This window comes from Rhamphochromis longiceps, linkage group LG20 (genome assembly GCF_057381845.1).
Source record: "Rhamphochromis longiceps isolate RC_006_pf linkage group LG20, R_longiceps_female_GT1.1, whole genome shotgun sequence".
Taxonomy (NCBI): Eukaryota; Metazoa; Chordata; class Actinopteri; order Cichliformes; family Cichlidae; genus Rhamphochromis; species Rhamphochromis longiceps.
Genome location: NC_140576.1, coordinates 36,073,439 through 36,098,994, shown reverse-complemented (window position 1 = coordinate 36,098,994; position 25,556 = coordinate 36,073,439). Strand labels below are relative to the sequence as shown.

The following is a 25,556-nucleotide window of genomic DNA, read 5'->3' as shown; positions in this document are numbered from 1 at the left end:
GCTAAAACAAACTGTTGACATTGTCCAACTATCGTCTTATTTCTCTGTGAAACTAAAACTACATCCTTATTTTATAACATAAAACAAGAAGGAAATGCATTTTATTTGAGAGGACTGGCTAATTTATTTTACAGCAGCAGGACGTACAATAACTCGGACTATAAATGCTTTAATGCTGTGGTCAGTCTGAAAGTCATGTATGTCGCGTGAGCGCTGACCTTAAACTGCTCAAACTGTTTTCCATTATTTAACATGTCAAACCCAACGTCCCTCTGTGGAGGAACAGCAGACGAGTGTCTGAAATATCAATGCTGAGAGATTTCCACCTTTGCTTTGTCTGCAGTGCAGCGCGGTACTCGCTAATTAAGATGAAATGTTCCTGACATCAAACTGATGCTGTCCTCTGCTCTCAGGCTCACTGGTCAGAGGAACATCCAAACAATCCTTTCAGGACGGTGTTGTCCTCTAAATGTGTTATTTATCTTCATACATTTAAGTACACATTACAACTCTTAGTCGAAACGATGAAGCATGGTGACATTGTGCAGCTGTTGCTGCTGAGCTGCAAGGAAACTGCAGCTTTCTGCAAATTTTCTTTAATTTTATTGATGTTAGGTTAATCTGTGTGCGGCATATTTCATAATCCAATATTTAAAATGGTCACCCTGCTATTGTTTTCCTGTCTCTTTATATCAGAGTACAGTTCACACCTTTTAGGGCCTTTTTTCTGCTACTTTTTAATCGGTGTGTGGCTGAGTCACATGGCCTGATCGGGCATTACATCCTATGTAATTGGATCGAGTGAATAGTGATGTGAACTCGCATGGCGCTGCTAAATTAATTATTTTGGGGCACAAAACGTATTTGTGTTCAGGCCTGTCACTTTGCCGCTGCTGCTCTGCTCACATATTTCTGAGAGAAGATGAATTTAAACTCACGGTGAGGTTAGAAATGAGCAGAAACAACCTGCGGAGTTACTAAAAGCAGAGTTTAGTGTCAACATTACACTGAAACCATTCACCACAAAACATACGCACGCAAGCTGCTGTTTTTTCTTCAGGGGCCATGACGCTAACTCATGTACTCATGGACTACAATAAAAATCAATCACATTTTATTCAAACCAAACATGTGAAAATGAAAACTTAAATTAAGTTTAGGCGTTTTCTGTTGTTTCTGCCTTTGTAGCTCTATATTAGCGATGAAGTGCCAGTAATTAAATCTAAACACTGGTTCAAATTTATTTTGTCTTCCTTCTATTTTAGAACTTGGTTTCATTTTAGGTCAATATTCTTAAAATATCCAACATGAGCTGAGACTTACTTTGTGACATAAATTTAGCTTAACCCACAGGCCTAGGTTTCTGTTTTTGTAGCTTTTGTAGGTAAAGCTGTTATTTGTCTCAAATTTGTGTGGTTTTATTTTGGATAATGACATTTAATGATGCTATTTTTGTCTTTCGTGTAATTAAATGACAGCAGCAGAAAACATGAAGCTACAATTTACACACGTCTATACAGACTACAATCTTTTTATGAAAAAAAAAGTGTTCTTCATGTAATATAGCATTAAATGAGGTGAGCATGCTCTCAATGACAATTAAAATCATTTAAGATTAAATCTGCTTCCCTCTAGTAACCAAGACTGCTGTGTTTGAGTGACACGTTAAATGATCAAGGCTGAGTGATTCTTACAAAGCCATTTTCCAAGTATGTGAGCAAGGCTCAAAGGGTGAATATAAGAGCAGTACCGCAGCTGAGTCTCCAAAGCAGCATCCTCCGTGCCTCGTTATAATCTTAACATGTTGGAAAAACTATTTTGATTCTAAGAAATGTTGATTCATTTCTTCTGATTTTTCTTTCACCTAAAAAAAAAAAAACTTTTCATAGAACAGTGTGTAATACTCACCCACAGAACACCAGAAATAATCTTTACCCCAAAGAGAAGGAAGTGGGATGCACCGAGTGCTCCAGCGAGCATGACGACACATTCAACTAGACAAATGTGTTGGTTCTTTAATCAGAACAGAGCAGTGCAAACATCATCATCAACACGTCTACTCCAGTCTGGGATCAGGCCTGTCTGTCTGCAGAAGGCTCCGCTGCCAGATGGAGGCGCTGTACAAAGTCTGTACAACCGCTCACTCTTGCTTGTGCTGCAAACAAAGAAGCTGAAGTGAAAATTGGTGTTTTAAAAACAATGAAAAGTGTCCACTGAAGCTACTGTCTGTGCTTTTTGCACGTTCTCGGTGAACTTCTGTTGCTCTACGCCCTATTCTGGACTACGTGTTAACCAATCAGCATTCGGCAGACGCATACATCATCTGTTTCTAGCAACACGCAGTCAAGATCTTGAAGGACTGCACAGGAGTGCAACTCTGGTGTGTGAAACCCCCTCTCGGAACCGAAACATGTATGCAGATGGATATATGCTGGCCTATAAATTCCACTTCAGACACAGAAGCTCCACCCACCTGTAGTTCACAACTTCTGTTGAGAGGGGCAACCAACCAGAAGAAGGCTGACTCACAGGAGTTCAAACTGCTCATTTGAGACATGTTTCCAGACTTGTGACATCTGGTTTCAAAACACTAAGAAAGGTACAGTCTCATCGTGGTTGCCATGGTGACACTGTCCATCTTTTATATACAGTCTATGTGCATAACCATGTGGCTTTAAAACATCATCACTTCAATATCTTTTTATTATTATGTCTCCTTGAGCTGTTCAGGAAACATCACGTTAATAAGACCTGGTTTTCCCAAACTTCCTGTGATTTGGAGCGACTCCCAAACACTATGATTGAAAACATCGCCAAGATTTCTCTGGAAAAAGGAGAGAACTTGTTGTTTATTTGAAGGGAGCTAATGAGATCGAAACGGAGAGGAAATGTCCTGAGTTTCAGTTTGGCTACGGCAGCAGCCTTTTTTGGTTTCAGCATCTAACTGAAAACAACCTGCTTCTAAAATAAAACCACCTTCACGTGACAAAAAGCCTCGAGCTCATTTGAAATGCTGAGTAGCCTACTATTTTTCACGCATTACAAGATTTTAATTTCCTGCTCTAAAAACCTGTCGGAGCATATGAAACCCTGAGGGACTTTCTAATTCGACAGAGACACACCCTTGTTTTAGCCGTGCACACAGAGGCTGCTTTGCATTTCTTGAGCTTTTTTCTGGCTGTCTGTTTTAAGGTGAGCTGCTAGGTTGGTTTTTTGTTCCTGTGTGGCAGCAGAAGTTGGTTAGTCAATAATCCTGCTTCCTCATTCTGTCCCTCAGGTTGGTTTATGATTAACCCACCACAGCAGCTTCCTTGTTGTTGTTCCTGAAATGACTCATCCAGTGAAAGTGCTGAGGGACACACCACTGTTCCTCACACTGGTCTCAGCTTTAGATTGCAGTAAGTGTGTGGTGTTTGCTTACTGGTGCAGGACATGTCGATGCAAGGTTTAATAAGGCAACAAGTGAGATTTGGAACGAGGGGAACAGGGACCTGTTTGTGGTGCCTTTGCACTTCTGTTTCACTGCAGTTCAACATAACTACATGATTATTATGGTTTATTTATATAGCACATTTAATTACAACAGGAGCGTTGACCAAAGTGCTGTACAAGAATACAACATACCTAATAAAATAACAAATAACTCTGTATTAAAAGCCAGTAAATAAAAATGTTTTCCAGTCTGGTTTTAGAGCTCGGCATAGCACAGAAACCGCCCTTCTGAGAGTTTTTAATGATTTGCTTTTAACTGTTGACTCTGGTTGTGCTGCTGTCTTAGTAACCCTGGACCTGACAGCAGCCTTCGACACTGTTGATCACAACATACTGCTATCCCGCCTTCAACATTGTGTCGGTTTAAAGGGCACTGTCTTAAAGTTTTTCCAGTCCTATTTGAATAATAGGAGTTTTTCTGTTCACCTTGGTGAACTGTCATCTCCCAGAGCTCCTTTAACCTGTGGCGTACCTCAGGGGTCCATACTAGGCCCCCTGTTGTTTATTCTGTACTTGCTCCCTCTGGGCGATGTGCTCCGTAAACATAATGTGTCCTTCCACATCTTTGCCGATGATATTCAGATCTACCTCCCTCTGAGGTTGAACTGCAATGTTTCTTTGCAGCCGCTACTCTCCTGCTTGTCTGACATTAAGACTTGGATGACTCTTAACTTCTTACACCTTAATGAAAGCAAAACTGAAGTCATTGTGTTTGGGCTTCCTAAAGATCCCAACTTCTCTCTTGACTTTTTGGGACCCCTAACCTCCGATTGTACTTCTTCCATTAAGAGTCTTGGTGTTATTTTTGACAATGCTTTTAAACTTGATAAACAAATCAGCTCTGTAGTTAAGGGATCTTTTTATCATTTGCGGATTTTAGCCAAAGTCAAGTCTTACCTTTGCAGGAACGATCTAGAAAGAGTGGTCCATGCTTTTATTACTTCACGGCTAGACTACTGCAATTCCCTCTATGCTGGCCTAGATCGTTCCTGTCTACATCGCCTTCAACTGGTGCAGAACACTGCCGCTCGCCTGTTGACCGGTTCAAAAAAAAGAGAACACATCACTCCGGTTCTCTGCTCTCTCCACTGGCTCCCAGTTGCCTTTAGGATTGATTTTAAAATCTTATTGCTGGCTTTTAAGGTTTTAAATGGCACTGCACCTTCTTACCTGTCAGAACTCCTTAGTACTTATCGCCCCAGGAGATCTTTGAGGTCAGCCGACCTGATGCTTTTAGATGTTCCCAGGTATAAATTAAAGACAAAGGGAGAGAGGGCGTTTGCTGTGGCTGCACCCAGACTGTGGAACAGTTTACCTCCTCACGTCAGACTCTCCAAAAGCCTAGAAACTTTTAAAACCGCTCTTAAAACTCACCTCTTTTCATTGGCTTTTAGAAAGGTTTAATTTATTTGTTTTATATATTTTTATTTTATTTTTATCAGCGAGGTGTTATTACGAAATTGTGTTCTATTGTATTTTTATCTGTATTTACTGTACAGCACTTTGGTCAGCCTTGGTTGTTTTTAAATGTGCTCTATAAATAAACTTGACTTGACTTGACTTGACTTTAAGATAAGATTTGAAGAGACCGACAGTAGGAGCCTGTCTGACATATAGGGGCAAATTATTCCACAGCTTAGGCGCTACGACTGCAAATGCTCGATCGCCTCTATGAACCAGCCTCGACCTTGGTACGGCTGAAATGACTGAAAGATTAATTGGCTCTGTTTTGAGTTTTGTTCAAAAAAGAATGACTTCATATAGGGAAAAATATATATCACATATGCAAAGTCGGGGCTGTATCAAGACACGAGGACTAAACCCCAATTCAACCAGACCCAGAACTGATCCGGAATTAAAACAGGACTACAAGAGTTCAAAATCAGGACTACTGAGGACTTAACCAAGACAGAACCAGAATCAGAACTAGATGATAGCAGCACTAAAAATCATCATAGACCTGCACTACACTTATTTTTTAATTCTACCAAAGTACAATATTTAAATTGAGAAAAGTTTATATAATTATTTAGCCTTGTTGTGCAAACAAGCTGCATAACTTAATAAATGTAGAATTTGAAAAATAACAAACCTAAAAAGAAACACTAGGTACGAGATACATGAGTACCTATGATACTTTTGGTAAACCACCATTTGACTAACATGTGTGTCTCACCTGCTCTTGTTCATCTCTGTTCTGTCCTCATTCTCCATCTCCCTCTCTGTCCCTCTTTGTGCTGACAATCATCAAATATACAGATATTTACAAACGCTTCAGATCAAAACACTTTTTTAATTGTAACATCAAATCAGACTAAATGTTTTTTTTTTAGATTGATAAATATATTATTTATCAATAACATATTTGTTAACTTTAAGAGTAAAGAGAGAAACTATCTGTATTTCTTAATTGTAAATGGCACCAAATTGTATTCAAAACTGAGCCACACTTATGGAGCTCCACAGTTCTGTTCCTGGTGTTTTGGTTGACATCTCTTGATGTTCCCATGTCACAGAAACAGCCTCTGTGTTTTGCCTTATATGCATCCACAGCTGTGCCACCAATTTACTCACATGGACTCTACTAACCTATCAGAAGCTTCTTCAGCTCAGAATGGAATCGTCTGGAGTTTTCTTATTAATTAACAATAAACTTAGTGTATATGTACTCTTAAATTTGATGAAAGTGATAAAAAAATAGACAGCTGTCTCTCTTTATTCTGACATTTAACTAATTCAAAATATATTTCAATATTTATTTAACCAAAACAAACAAGTTTACTCTAAATTGATGTTGTACAGTAAAAAAATGTTCTTGTGTTTTCCATAAAGTGTAAGTAAATATCTGGTTTCAACTGTGAATATCCTGCTGTGTATTGAAGTTCCTCTTGTTTTGCATAGAAATATATATACAAAATATATACAAAGCATAATATATCAAATACTACCAGAGTTTTTTCTTTGAAAGAAGCCCCTTATGTCCATTCTTGTATATCAGTACATAACTGAAACCGATTTATTTAGCCATGGAGGGAAACAACTGAAAATATGAAATAAACACATGTAAGCTAAGACTCTAAAAAAACAGCATTGTTGTTGTTCGGCTTTTCATTTCGCCATTTGTTGATTCACTTGAAGAGCGAGTAACGTAATATGGGTCAAGTGATCAGTTTGATATCAATCTTTCGTGATTCACCGTCATATTTACATTATTTGTACGGTACGAATGGTTTGCTTTGGTACCTGGTCAAACTTAAGCTCTCCTTAGTATGGCTGGCTCCGTTTCTCCAACAGCGCACTCACAGGTAGCAGCTGCCCCGCCCTCTGCTCAGTCTTCAGTGCCTGAGCTCGGATCATACCAATATCAGGGGGGATTCACGCACAGTCGTAAATTCCCACAGTGTGCACTATGTGCTTCGAATATTGTGTGTACTTTTGTTGTCAGCCAGACATCTAACTATGAAAAAATTACACTCCAAAAGACCCCGGGCTTCTGACAAAACAACCCGGGCTTAAGCCCAGTAAGCCACCCCCACGCTCCGCCCCTGCATGCATGCATACATGCATACATACAATAAGTGCAACACAGACATGACAGCATCGTGCAGAAGACGCACACATCACAATAATAATAATAATAATAATGTAACTACAGGGGTCCAACAAACAATGGCCACGCATCAAATTTATTTTTCTCTCTCTCACTCTTGTCTTCAGACACCGTGAAAACTGAAGAAACACAAAGTTTACATTTATGTTTACAACATAAATGTCCTCTTATTACCAGTGTAGAACACGTATGCAACATTATGCAAACAATATACATGAAAGCATACCGTGTGCGCCTCTTGGACCACATGCAGAATGACATTAACGTTGAGGCTGTAGATGCATCTGTAGCCATGTATCCATGCTAGCTCCACCGTGCCATGGTTGTGCTCTCAACCAAACCTGGTCATGTGACCATTACAAACATTACAGCACTTTACATATTTAACAAACCCATATTTTGTAATCACATATTTTAGACATGTTTTTTAATCAGTGTTACACTTTTATCATCGTATCTTATAAATAAATGAACTAAATTAAGCATGAATCTATTACAGCAACATGAAATAAACAACTTTATTTTAACTGTCTCAGGGACAGTTACTACTACTACTACTACTACTACTACTACTACTACTACTACTACTACTAATAATAATAATAATCCACACTGCTCACAGACACCGGGTCCGTGACCTGTATATAAAAGGCTGAAGCAACTGTGACATCACTGTTTGATGTCCTTATTATTTAAAGATAGGAAGCCATAAACGATAAACATGCAGAAACACCTACAATAAAGCAATACATTATATAAACTGTGCAAAATGACATGTGAAAAATAATTTTCACAATACATAAGTTATCATTAGTCTTTCATATCGCTGTGGGGAACCTGAGACCTGTTTATGCACAGGTGTCTGAAGGTCCCACCACAGCCTTTCACTCATGTCGGGGTCTGGACGTAGAGATTTGCAGCTGACCTCAGGATCATTGTCCGAGCACAGCTAAGTAACCCAAAGTTTTAGCAATTAGACAAACGTCCTCACTTTTATCAATGAAATTATCCGAAACAGAGTTCAAGGTCGATGACTGCAGGGTGCCGAGAATCCTGTGGCTGCCAAACTAAACCAAATCACCCATCTACTGCTGTGGTTAACAGCTGGTCCGAGGTGTTTGTGCCGATACGCTGTGTTTGGTTTTCTCCACTTGTGGCATTTTGCATGACAGCCAGAAAACTCCACTTTGGTCTCGTCTGTCCACAGGACATTCTACCAGAAGACTTGTGGTTTGTTGAGATGTTACTTTGCAAACCTAATCCATCACGTAGATTTCTGTAGCAAATGAGTAACTTACAACATAATCAGAAACCCCTTTTTCATCTTACGCCACAACCTTTCACATAATCTGATGTCATTGTGCGTCAGGTGGACGCAGCCCGCAAAGACGGAGGGGAAAGTTGCGGTCTAGGGTTGAGAGGTTTCTAGGTGAACTGTAAGTTTGGAACTAGATTTCCTGCAGAAGTCTAAATCAAGCTTAAACTTTACTGCCATGTTCTTTTTAGAGATAAGAGGCATCGTGCTAGCAACCCTCCTTTGTTCAGTCTTTTTCTGATTAGCGTCATCGTGTCATTAACACAGCTGAACGCTCCGGACCAGCAAACTGCCAAAGCGTCTGCTTTGGCAGAGGTGCTGACATGCTGAACCTTGCTGCTACTGAGCCTCTTATTTTCCATTGAGGCAGTGAGGCTTGATTTCTCACAGGACAGTTAAAGATGTGGTCACTTGAGGTAAAACGCCTGCAGTCAGATTGGTCCATGTCTGCTTCAGAATTTAAATGGATTTAAATGAATGCTTGTTTGTCCCACCGGTGTAGGTTATACTAATGAAACTAATTAAAACATGTTTACAATTTAGTTTGACTGTGAAACTGACATGTATCCCCAAGAAGGACTTTATTTAAATGGTAAATAAAATTCCAATGATTCAATCTGAGGCTGCTTTTCCAAACATTTAAGATTCAAAGTGTTTATTGTCATGTGTGCAAAGAAAAAGTATTTCTCTGTATAATGAAATTCTTTCTCTGCTGTCCACACACAGATGCCAGTTAATATGTACAATAAAAAATACAATACAAATAGCATGAATAAATAAATGGAGACAAAAAAATTGAAGTATTAAATAGATTTATGTGCAAAAGATCAATGAGCTTAATATGCTGGTTTGATATGTGAGATTACCTGATGTGCAAAAATTATTATTACTGTTAAAATAGGTCAGCTGTTCAAGAGTCTGATAGCAGTGGGGAAGAAGGAGTTGTTGAGTCGAGATGTTCTGGGTTTCACACTCCTGAACCTTCGTCCGCGAACTTCAGTATGCTGTTATCACTGTTGGAGGCGACACAGTCGTGGGTGTACAGGGTGTAGATGGGACTGAGGACGCAACCCTGTGGAATGCCAGTGTTAGTGATAATGCTGGCTGAGGTCCTGTTGCTGATCCTGACGGACTGAGGCCTGCCAGTCAAAAAGTCCTGCAGTCACAGAGGGTGGGGGTGCAGGCCGAGTGTTGCCAGCTTGTGTGGGATGACGGTACTGAAGGCGGAGCTGTAATCAACAAAAAAGTACCCTGATGTATGAGTCTTTGGTCTCATCAAACATGCAACAGAAAACTGATACTGAGCAATTTAACACTTTAAGTCTGCTTCACTCCTTTCGTTCACCTCGTGATATTTTCCAGGTCAAAGAAAAATTATGGGAATAAGAGGAGGGAACTTTGTGGACTATTAGACTGGACTCAATTTACAAACCTTTTTTGTAACCATTTCAAACACTGAGAATAGTTTTCAACATTTTTTTTCAAATGCTATAATGTGTGTGTGTGTGTGTGTGTGTGTGTGTGAGCGTGCGTGCGTGCGCATGTAATTTATTTTATGTTATTTTTTTAACAGCACCGTGTAATAAGTTTACAAAATGTTCAGTTCATGATGTGAACACAGTCCTGACTCACTGCTGCCACCTGTCTCTTATACATGAATGTGCTGCACTGCATTCATACATAAGGAGTAAATTCTCACATCACATTTACACAATTACAACATGCACGTGCGAATAGACCTCTAACTACATACTCTGGAGCAAAAAGGATCAACTTTGTCCCTGAAATAAACATGAATGAATTGAAAAAGTTCATTTCTTTGTGACTTGGACTTGGTGTGCATTAGACCTGCACACACACTAACCTGTGTGTTGTTGTTGTTGTGTCTTGTGACAGATGGTGCGTTCACGGTCTTTGGGGTATAAGAAAGAGCTGGGCTTGACCTCTGAGGCTGGAGCTTTGAAGGAAAACATCAAGAAGAACAGATATAAAGACATCCTGCCATGTATGTCCTCACTCTTCTCAGCCTTTCTCTCATTCATACCTCCATCCTCTTTCCTTTGTTTCCCTCTCCTGTAAGGATTAGCTTATTTTCAAGTTGCAAACAAGCTGAACAGCGAAGGAGGAAAACATTTTATCAAGAGACACAAAGCTTTGTTTTGCATCTCTGGAAACTTTCATGAAATCTTTCAATTGCCGTGCATTTTTTTCTGGTTGTTGTGGGTCCCTGTGGCTGTTCTGTAGCTCGACTGCTTGTAGTGAACACGGATCCTAACAAAGTGCTTTACGAAATCAGTTTGGGCTCAGCAGAGACTGATCGAATATTTATGAAGAACAGTTATAGTGAAACCTGCTTTAATGGTCTCAAATACGTGTCCTTTAAGTAAGTGTGTGTGTGTGTGTGTCTGTCTGTAGATGACCAGTCTCGGGTGGAGCTCTCTCTGCCGACCACAGACTCCAACTCTGATTACATCAACGCCAGCTTCATCAAGGTAAACGCTGTCTGCCTTCACACAAATCATTCAAAGCTGTTCCTCTAAATGTGAAAACATCACCTGGTTCACACGTGCAGCACGGTTTGAGGCCCCTTACATGTTTCTGTATTCTATTAGGCATGCTCTTTAGATCATTTTAACTCCACACCTGTCAAACAATCAGATTTATGTCACACTGCGTTCAGTTTGCTGTGTTTAACGATTCGTGCTTGGCTGTTTCTGATGGGGTTGTAATGCTGCCGTCTGTCCTGCAGGGGGCGACAGGAGACTGCAAATACATTGGCTGTCAGGGGCCCCTCAGCTCCACTGTGACTGATTTCTGGAGGATGATCTGGCAGTACAACGTCAAGGTCAAACGCACAACGCAAACCATTAGCATTCAGTTAATATCCACGAATTAGTCTGAGCTACAAATGGTGTTTATAAACTTTAGTTTAATCATTAAAGCGGACTCTTCTTTTTCTTGTTATTCTTCCTGAAACTTAGGCTTCAGGTTTTGGTATGACGTCACAAAGAGCAGGTCTTATACTGTTCAGCCCTGCTGCTTACGGGGGGCAGCCAATCAGAGCAAAAGCTGGCTTAAAAGGAAGCTGCTCCAAGATGCATGATGAGACAAACAAGGCTTGTACTGAAATGTAAATCAACCAAAGCCACTCTGGCAGAAACACTAGATTTTTATTTTATCTTATTTTTTTAGGGCTTCCACTCTGTTGCATTTAAAGGGAAAATTTTTAAGTGTTTTCTGTGCTCAGATTTTTGGATTCCAAACAGATGAAGCATGATGTTTTGGCTCACGCTAAACTTCACATTAGTAAGCAGCGCTGTAACAGTCTGCCAGTTCTTTCAGATCCAGCATCCCAAATGTGTCGCGATGTGATTGGCTGCTTCTAATCCAACCAGACGGTGCAATAAAATGCTGCCTACACACGAATGGACGACTAGTAACCAGTTAAACTCTCTCCGTCTTATTTAATGTTCTTCTGATGGTGGCTGATGGTGGCTGAATATGTGACTGCAAGCATCCAAAATATGGATCCAGAAAGGCCCAAAGAAATGTATTTCTGATGATAACAAATACAGTGACTGAAAGTAGGGTCTGCTAGTTTAAACTAAGGATTGTCTGGACCATGTGAGCTGTGTGTAGAAGTCTAGACTTGAAAATGGGAAATCAGAAGCTGTCTTTGTTGTTCATACCCTGAAGGTAGCCTGGATTTCCAGGTTTAGCACACAAAGCATAAATTTACACCTTTTTGTTTGCATGCCTCTACATTTCTAAGTAAATAATTATTGTAGCTGCATTTCTTTTTCTTTGTTGTCCTGTTCATCATATTTGCTGAAATCTGGAGAACTTGAGATTTGCAGTGTCCTGAAATTTGCCACCTGAACTCAGCCCACGATTACAGCCTTCCCTGTTTTTCACAGGCGCTGAATAAAAGCCAGATTTTAGAAATGTGTCCCAAAATGTGTAGCAGGGGAACAAAGCGTGTACACACACACACACACACACACACACACACACAGCTGTGCTCTTTTCAGCTTCTGAGGTTGTTCATGTCAGACGCACTGTTAAGCTGAAGTCGGTGATCGCTGAGGCACAGGGACGTTTTCTTCATCAGATCAGCAGCTTCTCCTCAGGAGGCTCTGACTAACATCTGACTCTGTGTTTCAGGTGATAGTCATGGCCTGCAGAGAGATAGAGATGGGAAAGGTAAACTCCTTTTTGCCCTTTGATCTCTTTCTTGGCTCAGACCTTTGACTTCAGATTTTAAAAACTCTTCTCTTTTACTTTATTTTCTTTAACCTCTCGAACCTCAAAGCTTTTTCAAGTTTACTCAAATAGAGCAAATATGCAAATCTATAACTACCAAAATATCATTGCATTAGTGAGTGAAGTATGGCATAGTCTTACCTGAATAATGAAAGGGAATCTCACACTTCATATGCATGTATTTCATCACTGATTGTACATGTGGAACAGCTGCGTGCAACCAGAAATAATAAAAACAGAATTAAAGGTTCGTGTTCTTAACTAACAAGTCTGTATTTTCCTTTGCAGAGAAAGTGTGAGTGTTACTGGGCTGCAGCTCAGCAGTCGGCTTCATTTGGACCGTTTACTGTCAGCAACGTAAGAACAAACAGGCTGCTAATAAATCTGATTAACACAGAACATACAGCACAGTTCACCTCCTCATTAACGATGTTAACTGTTCAGACTGTATTGAGTCCTTTTATTTAATACAAATCCAGAATAATCTGGAGTGATTCTGACGTGTTGTTCCTGTGTGTCTCCAGCAGGAGGAGACACATCCCAATGAAGATATAGTGGTGAGAAATCTGACCGTCACATTCCAGCAGGTAGGAAGTTTTCACATGAGTGAGTGGTTTCAAAAAGCTTAACAAGAAGTTTGGACCTTACAAAGCAGAATGCTTTCATTGGCTATAGTTCAAAGACAACGTTTTTCATCACGCCTTCTTTTGTGTGTTTGGAAACTGTTCTTTAAAATCCAAACTTCTCCTTTCTGTTTCATAATCTGTGCTTTCAATGGGCGGGATATCTGGAAAGGCCACTTAAGCTCCCAAATTTTTCAATACAGAGCCATCCTGTTGGAATAAACCAGTTTAGACGCACAGCCTCCAGAGGACACAGTGGCAGCGATTTCTAGGAGACGTTTTCCTTCTGACGAGATGTTTCTGCTTTAGTCTTAATTAGGAGGCAGCAGTGTTTCGAGTTTATGGGTTAATGCACTCAAAACTTTCTTCTCCTTTTAGTTTTACAAACATTTTCCAGGATTTTCTGGGCCATCAAAACCTTTTTTGAAAGAACTGCTGGCATCACATCCAACAATGATCTCAATTTCAGTTTTTTTTTTTTTCAGTTTGTACCATTTTCAGTTAAACGGAGAATGATTTCATTTTCGTTGCATTTTGTTTTTAATTCCGAAGTTTCTTTGGAAACGGACCTTTTGAATAACTTAAAGCATCATTATGAATGCTAATATCAATGACTTGACCTTTTCAGTTTTAAAATAATTTGTTTTCTCCTCCTCCTCCAGGCCAGCCGGTCAGTGATTCAGTATCAGTTCCTTTCATGGCCGGATCATGACGTTCCCTACGAGACTGCTGGAGTCCTGGACATGCTGGAGAGAGCCAGGAGCAGCCGTGGAGCCAACGTCTCACCTCTGCTGATACATTGCAGGTACACACACACACACACACACACACACACACACACACACACACACACACACACACACACACACACACACACACACACACAAACGGCTGGTAATGCCTCATCATTACTGCAGCTTGTTTGTGAAATTGGTGCAGATCGCAGGTCAGATGGTCATTAACATTCAGCAGGATAGATCACACATATGGCAGCTTATCTCACACACACACACGTGCACAAACAGACACGCACTCACACACACACGTGCAAACACATGCCCACACATCGAAAGCAGGAGGCTGTGAATATGCAGCAGGTAACACCTGCTAATGATGGCACAGTTAACATGCATGCTGCATCTGTTGCTGAGTGTGTGTGTGTGTGTGTGTGTGTGTGTGTGTATGTTTGTGTGTGTGTGTGTTACAGCGCAGGCTGTGGGAGGACAGGAGTCATCTGTGCACTAGACTACATCCATGACCTGCTGGTTACCAAGGTAACACATGATAACACATCACATGGCCTCAGTGCTGGTCCGCCGTGTGGCTGCTGAATGTCTGAATCTGACGTGTCCTGAATCTTTGTTCTCTTTTCATGTTTTCACTTTTTTAAATACACATTTCACCCTTTTTAAAGATTTTAAATGGTTTTCTTTTAGTGACCTAAGAGTAATAAATGGAGTTTGATCAGAAGATACAAACGTCTCAGATTGAGAAGCCTGAGTTGAGCTAATATCAGTGTGTTTAAAAGCTTCCTAATGTGACGAGTAAACCTTTTAATGAAACCAGAAGATGAGGCCGGATAAAAGCACGTAGTCTGTTTTCCAGGAGATCAGGCATGTCAGATGTAACGTGTGAATGTTGCAGCCTCTCTGTGTTTTGGGGCGGCTCTTCAGTGTTTGTTTGCTCGCTCTGCAGAAGATCACACCAGAGTTCAGCATCCTGAACATCGTCCTGGAGCTCAGGAGGCAGAGACCCTCAACAGTGCAAACTAAAGTAAGTGCTTCATCGAGCAAGTGTGAGAGTTTAGGAGTTATTTAATCCCCAGGAACAGCACTTAAAGAACATCAGCTGCTTTTTAACAGCAAGGGAGTCAATTTCACATTATAATGGTATTCGGTTAAAATGTTGTGAAATCACTTTATCTCATAACGCAACAGCAGCCATGACACACAACATCTTTCTCTTTGTAACTCTTTAGCTTAAAAAGTTAAAGTTTAAAATTTTTATTCTTTTTCAGTTCATGAATTCGTTCTCTCCGGGTGCTCCAGCTTCCCCCCACAGTCCAAAGACAGGTGCTTAGTGGGGTTGGGTTAATTGGGGATTCTAAATTGTGGATAGGTGTGAATGTTTCTGGTGTCCTTGTGTTAGCCCTGTGTGGCGACCTGTCCAGGCTTTACCTTGCCTTCCGCCCAATGGTAGCTGGGATAGGAATGCATGGATGGATGTACATTGATCAGGCATAGCATCATGCCATAATGCCCCCCTGAAGCATAGACTCCTGAAGGTTTGCTGTGGTGTCCACACAAAAATGTTAGCAACACAGCCTTTAAGTCCTGTACGCTGGGATGTGGATCTTTGTCCAGCACATCATACAGATGCTTGATTGGATTTGGTCTGTGGAATTTGGAGACAAGTCACCATCACAATCTTGTAGCTGTGCTCCTCAAACCATTCCTCAACCATTTTTACCCTTCACCCGTAAAAGGCTGATGGGGTATTGTCAGCGGCATGCAGCATGGTCATCTTAGTTTGTGAACCTCAAGGTCGGCTTCAGGTTCTCTGAAAACCTCGTGAATGCAACAACTTGAAAACAAAGCAATGGTTTTTGAAATTGATACCATAATTGTATCTGCTGACAGGCTGAGGGGCAGCACTGCGACAGGGCACACTGTCCTGCTGAAAGAGGCCACAGCCATCAGCGAGCACGGTTTCTGCAACAATGCTTGGGTAGTTGGTACATGTCAAAGTAACATCCACGTGGATGGCAGGACCCAAGGTTTCCCAGCAGAACACCGTCCAAACCAACACACTGCTTCCACCAGCTGGCTGCCTCCCAGATAAGCGATGTAGGCAGCCAGCCATCCACCAGGATGTGAAAGCATGTTCATCAGACCGGGCCGCCTTCTTCCATTGCTCCATGGTCTACTTCTGATGTTCATGTTCCCATTCTTGAACACGGGTCAGCGCGGGCACCCTGACGGGTCTCTTGCTATACAGAACCAGCATTAGCTTCTTTAGCAGTCTGAGCTACAGTAGCTCATCTGTCAGATCAAACCACACGGGCCAGCCTTCGTTACCCATATGCATCAGTGAGCCTTGGCCGTCCACGACCCTGTCACCGGTTCAACACTGTTCCTTCCTTGGACCACTTTGGATTGACCACTGCAGCCCGGGAACACCCCACGAGAGCTGCATTTTTGGAGATGTTCTGACCCAGTCGTCTAACCATCACACCGTCTTACACTGGCCCATCTTTCCTCCTCCTAACATGTCAACTTTGAGGATAAAATGTTAGGTTGAGTCCGCCCAGTAACAGGTGCCATGATGAAGAGATAATCAGTGTTATTCCCTTCACCTGTCAGTGGTCAGAATGTTACGTCTGGTTGGTGTATATTTATGGAGAAAGTTTGTCTCTTTTCCTCGTACTTTAGATTTCTGTAATGGAAACATTTCATTCCCTACTTTGTGACTTTTAGATTAAAATGTATTGTGTTGCACAGCGTCAGAATAACAGTGGCTTTCTTTCTTTCTTTTTCTTTTTTTTTTTTGTTAGTGGCTTTATTTCTGCATTTATGACTCGTCTTGTTTTCCGACCCCAGCGCGGTCAGCTTCCATCAGTCTTCCACGCTGAGAGGAAACTTTTCTTCCTTTGTTCTTCGCAGGATCAGTTCCAGTTCATCTACACAGCTGCCATCTCTATGTTTGAACAATTCCTGCAGACATCTAAGGAGCAGGTCTACAGCACCCTACAGGTAAAACACGAATATCTATTTGTGTTACAGTAACAACAAAATGAGTATGCTGGAGTCAGAGGAAGTAGACTGAGAGCAGCTGCAGAAAGAGGAAATGTTCTTTAACTCAGAGTTCCTCTTTGCAAATCCTCTGCTGCACGCAGTTTGACAGCAGAGTGCTCGGAGCACAGAGGCGGAAGGTAGGTCCACTCCAACAAACATGGCTTATTTTTGTTGTGCTTTTCTTCTGTGCTACATCAGTTTTGTAGAGTTTTCTGAGGTGATCTGAGTCTAACCTTGTTGTTTATGTCACTGCTTCAGTGGTATCTCTGCTTTCACCTCGCGAGCTGAGAGCCATGGCTCGCTTTTCTATTGCTGAACAAAAAAGGGAATTGGTGATATTTAGAAACACTGGCACGTTCCTTCTTTTATTTTTATCTTGGACTTGAATTTAAACTGAGAGCCGCCTTTTAAGTTAGAATTGTACTTTATTTGTGCAAGAATGTTTTTTTTTTTTTTTTTTTTTTTTTTTTTTTTTTTTTATGTATTTGTGTTTAAGCTGACATAATAAAAATGAGTACAAATGGAACAAAAATCCAGCAGTGGGTCACACAATAGAGAGAAACTGATAGGAAGTAGCACACAGATGGTTCTGTTTATAGTAGCATAAATACAATTATTAATAATTGACATTTAATTTTATTAAATGTAAATGTAGTTCCAAATTTTCTCAAATGCCTTTATTTATTTATTTATTTATTTATTTCTACGTTTAAGGCTGATGGGGTGATTTCCAGTGGATCATATTGGCATTAATAAAGTAAATATTTTTCTTTACCTGGTACTACAGCTTCATTCTCGAAGCTCTTCTGGGCATCAAACTTTTGTCGACATTGCCACAAAATAGCATTCATGATCTTTATCCTTTTATTTCACCACCTTCAGCTACAAATGTGCGCCGTTTTGTGACGTTACAGATTCATTAACCTTCGATCCAGAGCGCCGACACGAACAGCAGCTCTCATAAATACTGTGAGAGTTCACTTTAAGGACACAGGACCCCGAGGAAAAATGACAGCTGTACACTTATCTGTGTCTTTACTGTGATAAGTAAAGTAATATATGTACACAGTATTTGCATTAAAGAAATTTAACTGGCTTCTCTTCCAAAAGCTCGCTTTCTGGAAGCCTGTCCGGGGACAGGACCCAGTATTAGTGCTGCGTGAGCGTGTAAAGAAATTCAGTGCAGTTCTAACTTGTAACGTATGCAAACCAAACGTACAACCAGCTTTTGCCTCATGTTACTTTTTCTTACAGAAAATTTGCCACATTAAAACTGTGTATTGTGTTAGTGTAAGTAAATAAATTTAAGAGTTTATGTAGTATATTTAAATGACTAACACGTTTGTTGTTTTTAGTTCATTTTATATAACTTAAAAACTCTGATGTAAATTTTTGAATACAGCAGTAAGTTTTTAAACAGACCAGAATGAGCGTTTCTGAACCATTTTCTGAATTTTAGGTTAAAATATTTTTTTATTTCTGCGCAAAGACTGTAGATAAATGATGGACAGATGCAGGGGTTAGAGCACTCAGTTGTGAAGGTTGTGTTTTCACTGTTGCAACAGCACAAACAGGTCACACAGGTCACAGAGCCACGCCGGGCTGTTTCCCATCGACTTCTAAACAATCGGGTCTTTTTCAGGACAAAGAAGCTTCGCCCATCAGTGGGTTTGTGGACGTTTACAATCGAAAAACCTATATTGAGTTTTAAATTTAAAACCACATGAATAGAGTAACAAAACATATTTTAGACTGTTACATATAAATTAGCTTCTCAACATCACTATTAGATGCAAATAAATCCTATTTTATCACATACGAGTGCTCTGCAGTGTGCTGTTTAGGTGTGTAGTTACCCTCCAAGTCCAACTGATTGAAGGCTAACGTGTTGTTAGCTTTAGTAATATAGCTCAGTCATGTTGTGTTATTTCTATTTATGTTTTATCAAACCTCTTGAGACGGGGGAAGCTGCAGGTTTGTGATCCGTGTATTAAAATAGCCGAACAGCACGATAAACACAGTCAGAGGTTTGTTGGGCCGTCCTTATTATGTTGTACCTGTGACTGGATTAAGGATCTGATGAAGGACTTGCTGAATTATACTGGACAACATAACATCATGATCATCAGATAAATGACAACTTCATGCACCTTTTAACCATTGCATCAAAGCACATGAAGCGGCACGTCCTGTTTCCTTACAAAGACGGCAAATGGGGGGGAAAAAACGCACAAAAAAGCCCATAAACAACCTCTTAAATCAGTGTTCCTTCCCCAGTTTGAGCTGCTGTCTGCAGACACACAATGGCTATTCTAGATCTAAACACACACAACAGACATCAGAGTTTTAAAAGCAGCCTCTCCAGTGTTGTGGTTTGAATTATTCTGATCTACACATGAACCACTTACAGTGCTCGACGCAAACAAAGCTGACGAGCATCTTCTCTCACTTGCAGCAGTCTCTGCTAAAGCTGCAACATGCAAATCCCAGCCTGCGAAGCCGACACGTTTTCAAGTCAGACTCGGAGGTGATCTTCATCTCCCGTGACCTCATTTCTGTGGATTTAGGTCCGAAATAAATAAAAGGAAAGCGCTTAAGTTCAGAAATGAGACGTATCGATGTGCATATTGTCAACACGGGTGATCTGAAAAAACTGAATTGAATTTCTGCTGCTGCATTTACTCTGTGAGGGGTAACGTTGGGACACACCACATAAATATGAAAGTGATGATTGGCTCCACAGTTGGAGGCCTGTGTGCTACATACGTTTACTCAGTCATCTTTGTCTCACTCTGCCCAGAAGCCCTTTTCCATCTGCTGTACAGAAATCCTTCATTTCTTCTTCAAGATGAACTGAACTGTTCTTTTCTATTTTCAGACAAAGAAAACCACAACAGCTGCATCTTCCAGCAACAGGTGCGTGCATGTTATCTACAGAGAGGCACCATACATATATTAAAAAAAACACACAATCTGCTTTTACACATGAATCTGTCTCATTCCCGGCAATTTTGGTAATGCGGTTTTGCCAAAGCTGCTGGTGTGTTTGATTTCTACAAAATGTGTCTTTCGGTATCCGTGCCTAATGCTGTCATTGGTGAGAGGTGTCTGTCAGTAATGTGAACCCAAAGCACTTTAACCACGTAGTTCATGGTGTCAAAACCTTTCCAGTGAGTAAAGCTGAAAGTAAAGTGTAATTGGAAAAGTCCCAAAACAGAAAAGGTTTCCTGCACGTGCCCCTGCCAACCCTCCGACCTCCTCACGTGGACCTCTTTGGTCTCTACAATGTTTAGGAAATGCTCCGTTGGGTTTAGTGAGGGTGCTGCTCGGATAGAACATGGAGGAGCCAGTGAGCGTGACAAACACTCACTAGCTGTGAATGCTCCAGACTATTAAGCTAGAGCCCCTCCTCATCCTTTTCTTCTTCTTTGGTGCAGCCCTATAGGTTTGGGGTATCCCTTTGGCCTCTCCCCTTTGCTACAATTCCCCTGTGGGAGAGGTCGGTGTCATTTATTTTCCAAAAACTAATTATATCTTTATCCACCCTGATGTTTCTGATTGTGTGTTTTAGTTTGTTATTGTCGTCATTACACCTGTCTTTACTAGATGCTGTGAGTGAGTGTGTGTGTGTGTGTGTGTGTGTGTGTGTGTGTGTGTGTATATAGGCACTGTTAGTACGTCTTGCTAGCTTGGAAGTTGTAGTGAGGTGAGCTAACTCTCGACCCAACTGTTTATTTTTGGTTATAGGAGTTGGAGCAGGCAAGTTGTTTACTCAGAGGTCTTTCTTTTAACCTTTCATTGTCAGACACAACGCAGGCACACACCAGTTTCACTCACACACACACATCGTAATGGGGAGCCAGTAGATTAAAGGCCATTTAATGCTGAATTTGAGTCATTTGCTTTGTTGCGTGCCCTGCAGGTAACGTGTGGAAAAGTTGTAGAGGAAGCTGTAGAGCCATCAGGTGCTACCAGAAAAGAGTCAGTTATATTTACCATGATGGTCTCAGAACAGCAGACTGTGGCCTGTACCATCTTAGGCACATGTGTCAGGTTCAGTAGGTGAATGGATGGTTCTTATAGCGCTTTTCTACTCTGAGCACTCAAAGCTATTTATACAACATGCCCCGTTCATCAATTCTTACAACCACTTTTTTCTATGCTTAAGTGCTTCTAACATTCACACATTAATACTCCAGTGAAGGCATCAGAGAGAAACTTGGGATTCGTTTCTAGAACAAGGATATTTTGCAGAATAGTAGCTGACCTGCTCTCTTTGTTCTGGCCCAACCAGCATAGCTGTGGTCTGAAAGGTTTTCACTGAGGTGGGAGACTGAAAACTTTACTGGGTGTAAACGGAGGCCCGTGTAGCCGCCTTGTCTTCAAAGAGCATAATTTGCGTTCTTGTTTTGATTTTCGAATCCACACACCAGCAGAGAGACGGAGTCACAGGGAGAGAACAGGCGCTCCGGAGAGTCACTGAGCTGAAAAGAGGCATGCAGCTACAGCAGAATGTTACTTCAAGGCAAATCTCAAAGGGACGAAGCGCCAAAGGCTGGTTTAAGTTTTATGTGCAGCCAGCTTCATGGTATAATGCTGGACTGTTTGTTACAAGTGATCTATGCCATCAGGGAGCTTTCATGTTCAGGCCTGCGAATCAGGCTGAGAGACACTTGCATGCACATTTGCAAGAACAAATGTAAGGGTTCATTATTTTGATTTAGCGTCAGGATATATTTGGTGTTAGCGAGTGCTCCATAGAACCAGCAGCTGTCAGATTCAGCTCTATGAGCTGAATAGAAATGTAATCAGTTGTTCTGGAAGCAGAACTGAGGGTTTTATATGCACCAAAATGTACAAGGAAATGATTTATGGCACGTGCGCTATTGACTAAATTAAAGCTTGTCGATAAACTGCGTGACGGGCCCTCATGTGATTTGTATTTCCCAGAGGAGTAGAATTGGTCTGAGATCGAGTTATGGCATTAGATTGACATCGTTTTCAGTGAGCACTCATGTCCTATGAATGGAGACGTTGTCATTGCAGAGAAGGGCACATCCATCAGATTGGAAATGTTTCACTAAAACAGCTTTTCATTGATTTGTATTGACCTTTTGCCCTGAGGAGACAAGAGCACCCAAACCATGTCAGCAAAACGACCCCCGCGGCAGCAGAGTCACCTCATCCCCTCACTCAGGGGCAAAGATTTTAGTCCCGCATACACGTTTATAATGCATGCATTCATCCTGCTGCAGTAAAAGCATTAAGGAGGCAGAATAGTTACAAGATTATTCACAATGTTCTTTCGGCTGGTATCAGTCGGTATTTTTGAGTCTCATGGAAACTCCCAGTGTGTTTGTGATAAGTGGTCATCCCAGCTGCATTGCACACATTCAGAGCTGCGATCACAAACGTGGAGAAGCCAGAAGGAAAATCAGGAGGCCTAATATCAGTCAGGCTTTAAACCAAGTCTTTAGATAATCCTGTCATCTTTGTTTTCAGTCAGCTTCGGTGACAAAGCTGCGATCTAAAGCGCAGCGATAAGAGATCTGTGACTGTGCAGCACGTTTTAATTAAAACCTACCTGAGCTATTAGAATCCAGGGATCAAAAATCAATTACACAGATTTAAGATATCACAGAGGGAGACAGGTGCCACACGCGCATTAAAGCAGGTTTCTTTCCCAAACAAAAGACGCACACGCAGCTTCATATGAGACAACGGGCAAAAAACCAGAAGAGTAAATCACGCCTGCATGTGTGTGAGGGGCAATAATAAATGAGAACGTCGAGGAGAATTAGGCTTTCTAAGAGTCTTTTTGTGTGTTTTCTTTTTGCAAAGACATTTTCACCATAAATTCATGCACAAGATTGTAAATTGGTGCATAAAAATTCACCACACAGGAAAATGTCCTCGTTTTAGGGGGTCGAGAGTTCAGCCCCTTTCTTTAATTTGACACCCATCTGTGTAGGCAGAGAGACCGATATAGACAGCATGCTTCACCCCGAGGTGTTAAATTAGCACCTTCCCACCCTCCATTCCCATATGCTATCATGTTTCCGTGGAGACAGAGTGAGCGGGTAAAGAAGGGGAGGAAACGGGGTGAGGAAGTAGATGTAGGAGGTGAGAATTGGAGGACAGGGATGCTGAAGGAATGACATAAAAAGAAGAGGGGAAGGAAAAAAAGGAGAACTGAAGGGAAATGTGAGAGGGAGAAAATGATGAAAGCGCAGAGGAAACATGAGGAAGTAAGGAAGCAGCTGAGCAAGGAGGTTAGAGTAGGAGCAAATGATGAAACTCAGATCAAAGCTCAATCAATTAAGCAGTCTTTACTTCCTTCCGGGACCACAGTTGGTGCACAGTGTTTGCAATCATTGTAACCACGACGACCGTGATCACGAGGCTGCAGCAGGAAGTAGAGTTGTGATTTCCTGCAGAGATGCAAATTTTAACCGACGGCAGCAGTGCTACAGTGACAGCATGAGCCACAATATAAAGATATCAGATCGACGGTGTTAATGTGAACGCTCGGTTCTGCAATGCATCATGGGGCTTGTAGTTTACAACGATACATTTTTATAGTTCCACAGTGCTGTGCTGTAAAAACTCACTTCATGTTTTGTCCACTGTGTGAAGTTCAGCGAGTGGCTGAAGTCTAGAACCTGTGGACATCACCAGTGAGATAAGATAAGATAAGATAACCTTTATTAGTCCCACACGTGGGAAATTTGTTTTGTCACAGCAGGAAGTGGACAGTGCAAAAGTTATGAGGCAAAAATTAGAATACAATAAGAATAAATACAGTACACAACTGTACAGAATAGAATAAAATAAAATACTATATACAGTAGAATAAAATAAAATAAATATACAATAAGATAAAAATAGAATACAAATACTATATACAACTGAGTAAAAATACAACGATGCCAGAAAGGATTATTGCACTTAGTATTATTGCATATGTATGGATGTGTGTGCTTGATCAGTTAAAGTCTTTATTATGGAGTCTGACAGCAGTGGGGAGGAAAGACCTGCGAAATCTCTCCGTCCCACACCGTGGGTGCCGCAGTCTCCCACTGAAGGAGCTGCTCAGTGCTGTCACAGTCTGCTGCATGGGGTGGGAGATGTTGTCCAACAGGGATGACAGCTTAGCCGCCGTTCTCCTGTCACTCACCACCTCCACTGGGTCCAGAGGGCATCCTAGAACAGAGCTGGCCCTTCGGATCACCCTGTTCAGTCTCTTCCTGTCCCCAGCAGAGATGCTGCCGCCCCAGCAGACCACACCATAAAAGATAGCAGAAGCCACAACAGAGTCATAGAAGGTCTTCAGGAGTGGGCCCTCCACTCCAAACGACCTGAGTCTCCGCAGCAGGTACAGCCTGCTCTGCCCTTTCCTGTAGAGGGCGTCTGAGTTATGAGTCCAGTCCAGTCTATTGTTCAGATGAACACCAAGGTACCTGTAGCTGTCCACAGCCTCAATGTCCATACCTTGGATGTTCAGTGGTTGCAGTGGAGAATGCTTGTGCCTGCGGAAGTCTACCACCAGTTCCTTGGTTTTACTGGTGTTGATCTGGAGGTAGTTCAGCTGGCACCAGTCCACAAAGTCTTGGGTCAGACCTCTGTACTCCTTGTCGTCCCCATCAGTGATGAGGCCGACTATTGCAGAGTCATCAGAGAACTTCTGCAGGAAGCACTGGGTGGAATTGTGGGAGAAGTCTGCAGTGTAGATGGTGAAGAGATGCTCTGCTAGTTACATAAAATGACAACTCGGATATCAGCACTTTCCAAAAGCTCGACCAAGAAGGAAGTGTTTAATTATCTTTGATTTAAAGTGGGTCACAGCTGATGCTTGTTTGAGGTCACATGGATCATTCCCACAGTCCAAAAGGCCCTTTTGAGGTGAACTTTGAGCACAGGATGACGGACGTCTGGAGGGAGTGTTAAGGCTTTAATTAAAGCAGCACCACAGGGATCCCATGCAAAGGTGCTAACATTGAGTAATCTGAGTCCAAGTGATTAATCTGGGCTGACTGCAAATGAGGAAGTGAAACTGACTAACCTGAGTAAATGTAACCATGCGTAACCTTTTCCACAATCTGATGGGTTTTCAAAAAAGCTTCTAGTCTGTAGGTTTTAGAGCCGGAAGAAACTGTTCATGTACATGACTCGTTTGTCACATTTGAGTCGAAGCTTATTTTAAAGTTTTAATAATAGGAGTTAAAAGGTCACGCCATCCTTAAACCTTTCAGTTAACAGTAGAGGATCAAATGATACACCCACTGCTTTGAACTCATTTAAGTATTAGAAACTGTGTTCATATCCAAGACGCACTCATCAGCTTTCATAAATGCAAACATACGTGTTAACATTTAGCTGCTGTACTGAGTTTGACCACATTGTTTCTTCATCCCAGCTCTTAGACGGCTTTCTTGTCATTTTGTAGTTAGATGTTATGG

General features: G+C 41.4%; 1 protein-coding gene across 5 annotated transcripts in view; it reads left to right on the top strand.

Annotated features, from left to right (window-relative positions):
* ptpn18 (protein tyrosine phosphatase non-receptor type 18) overlaps positions 1-25,556 on the top strand; it is a 46,277-nt gene that overhangs the window by 2,515 nt on the left and 18,206 nt on the right. For 3 of the 5 annotated variants that reach the window (XM_085393370.1, XM_085393368.1, XM_085393367.1), the window contains 11 exons: positions 10,314-10,422; positions 10,833-10,909; positions 11,167-11,262; positions 12,582-12,620; positions 12,969-13,037; positions 13,205-13,267; positions 13,966-14,108; positions 14,511-14,577; positions 14,999-15,076; positions 16,966-17,055; positions 19,976-20,013. In XM_085393370.1, the coding sequence (XP_085249496.1) occupies positions 10,314-10,422; positions 10,833-10,909; positions 11,167-11,262; positions 12,582-12,620; positions 12,969-13,037; positions 13,205-13,267; positions 13,966-14,108; positions 14,511-14,577; positions 14,999-15,076; positions 16,966-17,055; positions 19,976-20,013 (869 nt within the window). Of the gene's footprint in view, positions 1-10,313; positions 10,423-10,832; positions 10,910-11,166; positions 11,263-12,581; positions 12,621-12,968; positions 13,038-13,204; positions 13,268-13,965; positions 14,109-14,510; positions 14,578-14,998; positions 15,077-16,965; positions 17,056-17,198; positions 17,235-19,975; positions 20,014-25,556 lie in introns of all 5 variants that reach the window. The other 2 variants (XM_085393371.1, XM_085393369.1) reach the window with 2 other exon arrangements.